General features: G+C 39.9%; 1 protein-coding gene across 1 annotated transcript; it reads left to right on the forward strand.

Annotated features, from left to right (window-relative positions):
• Nucleotides 1–3,780: 3,780 nt before the first annotated feature.
• On the forward strand, nucleotides 3,781–4,314 carry LOC113758653. The gene has a single exon (XM_027301421.1). The coding sequence runs from the start codon at nucleotides 3,781–3,783 to the stop codon at nucleotides 4,312–4,314; it is 534 nt and encodes a 177-aa protein (XP_027157222.1).
• The last annotated feature ends 2,306 nt before the right edge of the window (nucleotides 4,315–6,620 follow it).

Raw genomic sequence — 6,620 nt, forward strand, 5'->3', positions numbered from 1 at the left:
ATTTTTAAGTCATTTTAAGTCGTTTAGTTAAACTTTAATCATTTAACCATTTAATTGTTATTTTGTTTGTTTCGATTATAGGTTTTTGAAGAAGAAAAGAAAAAAAGAAAAATCAATCGAAGGGACAAGAATAAGACACATAATCCTATTTTGGGGTTGGAAATCTTGGCCTTTCAAGTTAGGTTTAGTCTTTGGAGGTGCCTTTAAAATAAAGGGCCGCAAGCCAAAGAAAAGAAAAAAGAGTGACGGCTGAGGACCAAAAAGAAAGAAAAGCAAGAGAGGACAGAGGTAGAGAGAATAGGGGTTGGCGGCTGCGGTTACAAGGAACCGAGAGCTAGCAAAAAAGGAAGGATGGCGGCGGAAACCATAACCAGAAGAGAAAACAGATGAAAAAAGAGGAGCCGGGAACTAGGAGAAGAGGGGAGCAACTGAGAGAGAGCTAAGCAGGGTGGCGGCTGAGAGTTTGAGAGGATAGAGGAAACGGAAACCAGGGAGGCTAAGGACGGCGGGGGAAATCTGGTGAAGGGACTGAGAGGAAGATGAGAGAAAGCGAGAGAGAGGTTCTGGGACGGCAAAAAGAAAAACCAGGAAGGAATAGATCAGAGAGTAGATGGGTGACGGCTAAAAATCTGGGGAACCAAGAGAGGGAAAAGGAACTGCGGGTAACAAGCAAAAAGCCAGGAAAGAAAGCTAGGGAAGATCGAGGAACCGATGAAAATTTTCTTCACCGGGCTGGCGAGCAAACCGAGTTCTAGGCCAAAGTTGGACTTCGATTCTGGCTTTTTGAAGGTTCTTGTGATTTCTGCACCTTCTGCAGCAGGAGTAGAAGAAACTTTGTTCACAAATCGCAGGGATGAAATAGATCCAGGCCAGTGGAATCGAGGCGCCAAGTATTAACTTCGGCAGCGCTAAAATCTTCCTCGACGCAAATTCCTGGGCAGTGTCTTCCCAGAACAGCTCATTTCTTTCTCCATCTCACCTGCGTTTAACCTTGCCAGCGTTCTCAGGTAACTATTGCCTTTCCTCTTATCAGTTTTTACACAACTGTCATGGAAATTCGGACCTAATGGATATGAAACTCTGGAAAATCTGTTTCAGCCTGATAAGTTTGCGTCGTCCCTCTGTTATATGGTCCTGAGACATTTCTTATTGTTGAATATTTTTTTGTTTGGTTGATGAATCTTGCTGTGTTGGAGTATGAAAACAAAACGCATGAAGTGTATGATCTTGTTTGGTGTGATAATTTGTTTCATACGTTGGCTGAAATGAAATCCAGAAGATTGCGCAATTTTTGTTGCAAAAGATTTGCGTATTCGCTCAATGAACTTCTATGATTTTTGCTGCTTAAACATGAGTTTTTTATAGTGAAAATGAGGAGAACATTCAGTGGTTTTGTTGTTTGGTTCAAAGTGAGTGGGGTCGAGATGTTAATGGTGCATTTAGGATTGCGTCTGGGAGTGGCAGCACAAGCTCGACCAGGCTGCATTTTTGTCCTGTCGAACTGTCAAGACCATTGCTTGGTAGCTTAGGTAATGTTCAGCCGTAAGTTTTATGGAAAAAGGAGCTTCTGGCTTGTTGCAGCAACAGAGGTAGACATTGTTTTGCAAATAATCGAAACCTTCGCTGCTCCAAGTTCATCTTCTTTGTTGTTTCCATGTTCAGCTCCCTCGTTTGATTTCAATAGGGGAAACAATGGCATTTGGTTGATGTTAACAACATAGGCTTGGGGTCATTGCATTTGTGTTTGGTTTGGCTTGAGTTGTTTCATCAATGTGTTTCGGCTGGAATGAGAAAAGTTGCTGCTAGCTTAGAATTGCAGAAAGCTTCATTCGCTGCTGGAATTTTCGGTAGAAAGCTTTGTTCGTTTTTCTGCATGGAGTTTTGCATGAAAATTTTCCTCATTCTGGTTTTACCATTTCCTTGCATGCATGATAAGCTGGATAAGAACCTGAGGTTGGGTTTGTGGTTTGAGATATTTTGTATGAATCTGCCATGCGAAGTGCTGAAGCTCAAAAGCATTGCTTGCTGAAACTTTAAAACCATTTTGCATGAAAGTTCTCCAGGATTTGCAGAATTCCATTCTAAGTTTTAGCTTGTTTGGATGTTAAAATCATGTGTTTTGTTTGTCTAGTTTAAAGTTTTGATGTTTGGTCGAAAGAGTTTGGATCAAAAATTGCGTGTTTGGGTTTGAAATGTTGAAAAAGAGAGTGCAGCAAATTTCATTTCGGTTGCTAGAGTGTAGAAAGTAGTTGCAGAAGCTTGTTCCCTTCGTGGATTGCATGGGTTGCATGAAAAAAAAATTCCCAAAATTACACTTTGGCCCCCAAGTCTCCCTTCATTTCACTATGACCCAATCAATTGAATAATCTCCTCAATTTGGTCCTTGGTAGTTTTGATTTTACAACTTCATTGCTTGTTTGCTTCAATTGACTACTATGCTTTGTTTCAATTGCACTTAAGCCATGACTTTAGGGGCTTTACGATCAAGTGAGTTTTGTATTTGCGCATTTCTTTTAATTTTTCTCAATTAAAGTGGTACCTTGACCTTTTTATTGTTTTGAAGCCATTTCTCTTTCAGTTGGACACCATTCCAAGGGAGGTATAACTTCTTTATCTTTTCTTGTCTCTCTCCTATGTAATCCAACGTGCTAAGTGAGAATTGCATGTCTACTTTGCTTTCCTTGCCTTTCCTTAATTCCTTTCATTTATTTCATTTACTTTTGCTTTTATCAAGTTATCTTTTTATGGGGTATGTGTACACCTCTTGGCTTGTAATAGATAGGGCTTGGAGAGCATTTTTATTCACTTTTCCCCTCCTCAATTTGTTTTAGCTAGCCAATGTAATAGGTTCATTAGTGTGATTTACATGCTTGTGTGCTACGTGTTACTTGCTTTCTTAGGGTCTTGCATCTAGATACCATGCTTATGTGTTATGTGCAATATGTGATTTATGTGTTTATTTACTTTATTAGCCTTTACATGACTTATTTGGCTTATAATGGATGAATGCGTCACCGTGGCTAGTCCAACGCTGGCCACGGTCTTTCCCCTCGGGCTCTCGCAAGTCCAATGCTTGTGAGAGAATTTTAGAAAAGGGCTAGTCCAATGCTAGACCCAATAGGCCGTCCCCTCTCGTTAATGCATACTTGCATGTTTCACTACATTTCATACATTTTTTTTAGTTTTCTAGCATTTGGCATGCTCCTCCAATCCTTTCCCTTCATTTTAGGTTTTTTGCATCCTCATGCTAGTTATAGGGTACATTTGCTTGAGAGTCCCCTTTCGGTAAGGGAAACGAGCGAGTGTGGCTACAAAATAGCCTTAGCACGCTAGTTCTTCCTTCTAATCAAAGGGAAAATTAAAATCATGAAGGGTATGTTTGTTTGGACTGAAAATATTTTCCCGAAAAGGTTTTCCAGAATTTCTGGTGTTTGGAAGCAAAAGAGGTTGGAAAATTATTTCAGCTGGAAAATGTTTTCACGCCACCGGGTGTAAAATGACTTCCACAACAATTTTCCTGAAGTTAATTTCCGACGGCTTCAGGACTCATGAAAAAGGAGCTGGTGAGAGTTGTAGAAGTTTTTTAACTTCTCTGTCTTTGAATGCTTTGTCAAGTGTCCTCCGTAAGACTATCAAATCTCACTTCCGCTTCCAGATTCGTACTTTGCCACAGCCAAGTTATCTCTTCTATTTGAATAAATCAACTTACAAGATTCCGCTGAACAATACAGCACCAGTGAACTTTTTTCATTTTCTCCACGAAAAACAAGAAGGCCAGCCATGAAGATGATGAAGGCCGTGAAGATGCTCAAGTTCTGGTCAAGAAAGCAGAAGAAGAAGAAGAATAAGAAGAAGAAGGCATTGTTCATTGATAACCCACCACCACCACCATGCCATTGTCAGTACCAATATTACTGTCCGCCGTATGAGCCCTCTGCCCCACCATTACCAACATTATCATCTTCATCATCATGGGTTGAGTACGATCACGAGGCTCAAAACACCGTCTATGCAAACTCTAAGTTCATCTCATTTACCTCATCAAACCCAGCTCAAGTTCAAGATCCCGCATTTGGTCCACAAGACTTCGGTTCGGTTCCACAACCCAGACCGCAAGATCCTACAATGCCAGCTGCTGCCAGCATTACTTCCTATCAGCAGTACATGGTGCCAAATCCTGCTTACGGTGTTCCACTTCTACCTCAAGTTCGAAGAGAAAGGAGGGGTGGAGCTTTTGAATGCATGTTTGCCTTCGGGGCTCATTTGTTTCGTTGCTTCTTTCCATGCTTCCACATTCGGGAAGCCAAAAGGTGATCAGTTTGCTCCTCTGCATCAATGCCATCATCAGCAAGAAGCATCATGTAACGACAAAGGATTTTCCTTTGGCACAAGTCTACTGATATTTCTGGAGTATGAATCGTATAATGCCTTGCATGAACGGTGAACCGCCAGGAATTTAAGTAATAATGGTTGGCGACCTTCCTCTCTTTTTTATCTTTTGCTATCTTATTCCTTTTCTCTACACTCTCACACAAAAACATCTATGTTGATACAGAAAAATCTAGATATACAGTGAGTCTTGCCTTTTAGAAGTTTTTTTGGAGAAAAATTGATTCTTTTGCTATTTTTGGGACCGTTTTCCATTTGGAGATGGATTTTCGTTTTTGTTGAGCAATATTTTATATTTTGGCATATATTTGCTTCTGTATGCATTGAATTGTTCCAGCTTATTACCAATTCGAGTTGGAAAATTTAAGAATTCATGGTGTAATATGAATAAATATTTTATAAAAATGATAATATGATTATAATGAATAGAAACTAAAATTAACTTGTAATGAAATGAATGTTTTGAGAGTAGAAAAATATTTGCAATATATCAACAAACATATCAGAAAATATTTTCATTCACAAACCAAACACTGGAAAATTATGAAAAAAGGAATTCGGAAAATATTTTCACTTAATAACCAAACACTAGAAAATTATGAGGAAAGAAGTGATTTTCCAGGAAAATGACTTCGATGGAAAATATTTTCCCTAGAAAAATATTTTCAATCCAACCAAACGGACCCGAAGTTAGAAGTCATTCCCGTACCCGACTTGATGCACTCCTCTAGGTTCATACACTCTCATTTTATCATATCACTTCCTCACTTTCTTTATCCACATTTTCTCACTACTTATATTTTTCTCACTCCACATGCCGTGTTCACACACTTCTATTCTTTCCCTATCACCTATTTATTTTCTACCTCACAAAATTGCACCCAACTGTACTTAGATGCATTTACTACTATTATACCATATTTTCATCCACTTGCACACAAACACCTTTATTTTCTCAATTGGCACACATTGCACTTTTCTTACATTTGCACACTTGCACTTACATTTGTTTTTGTTTTGCATTCTTCTCACATTTTCACACTTGCACTCATATTTGGGTCTTCATTTGCATTACCCGTGACCTCTATGAGAGTTTTCCTTATTGGCCATCACAACTCATGTGATTGGGACCAAAAAGCCTCATAAGAGACATTTTAGATTTAGGATTGCATTTTTTTCATATCCATTAGTCACATCCAACATGCAACACATATTTTGGGTAGAAGAATTAAGAAAAGAAGGGCTAAGTCACGCAACTAGCTTTGGCTAGGGTAAGGGAGTGCCTTAGGCTTTGCCTTTGCCTTCTCCCTTATCAAATGTGACCCCCGATCCCTTTCTTTGGTTAGGTAGACCTAAGAGTTCTTTAAAAAGGGTTTGTTTACTTTTCTTTCCAAAAAATCACTTTTTGGGTGACTTGGTACACCCTAACTCTATACCAAGTGGCGACTCCATTTTCCATCCAAAAACCCTTTTTGAACTTTGTTTGGCCAAATCGTCGCATTTCACAATCCCACAGCCTTTTATTTTCATTTTCACACACGTTCACATACATATCCCACACACTACTTTCACCATCTCAAAAAGTGGGGCCCGACAGTTGGCGACTCCACTGGGGACTTCCTAAGTGGGTCCAAGCATTTGATTTAGCTATTCTTTTCCTTTTTTCTACCCTTTTTATGCATAGCATTTGGATATTAGGGTTGCATTTTTCCTTTTTAGGACTTTTTGCCTCGCGCGCGTATCAAACTACTCCCTCACTCACGTATGTATGATTGGTTGTTTGGATGTATATTTTACTTGTTTTATTTCGCGCTTTGCATTGCATTTGGGTGGGGGACATACCCTAGAGCCTCGCGTTGGTTCTTGATCACTCCCCTCCAAACAAGCACTAGCATACGCGCATACGCTTTAATTTTATACCCCTCATTTATTTTTCTTTTAGTGGCTTGTCACGCCACTCCACCCTGTTAGGATTTCAGGCGACCCATTTGGACGTGTGATCGCGACACGACGTGTGCGTAGCATGATCCAAAGGGTCACTCGATCTTCCGCTTTAAGCTTTGGGTTAATAGCCTTTAGCTTTTAGTTGAAGGTTGAGGATTTTTGATAGATTCACTCAGACATGTAGCTGTAACACGACGTGTGCGTAGCAATGTCTGGGGAATTGCTCGAGCCACCGACAAAGAACCTTGGGATTGATGACCTTTGGTTTCTAAGTCTGAAGGCTCGGG

The sequence above is a fragment of the Coffea eugenioides genome, unplaced genomic scaffold (genome assembly GCF_003713205.1).
Source record: "Coffea eugenioides isolate CCC68of unplaced genomic scaffold, Ceug_1.0 ScVebR1_62;HRSCAF=308, whole genome shotgun sequence".
Taxonomy (NCBI): Eukaryota; Viridiplantae; Streptophyta; class Magnoliopsida; order Gentianales; family Rubiaceae; genus Coffea; species Coffea eugenioides.

Excerpts from the sequence above, each read along its gene's own strand:
- LOC113758653 (XM_027301421.1), top strand. The coding sequence starts at position 3,781 with ATGAAGATGATGAAGGCCGTGAAGATGCTCAAGTTCTGGTCAAGAAAG.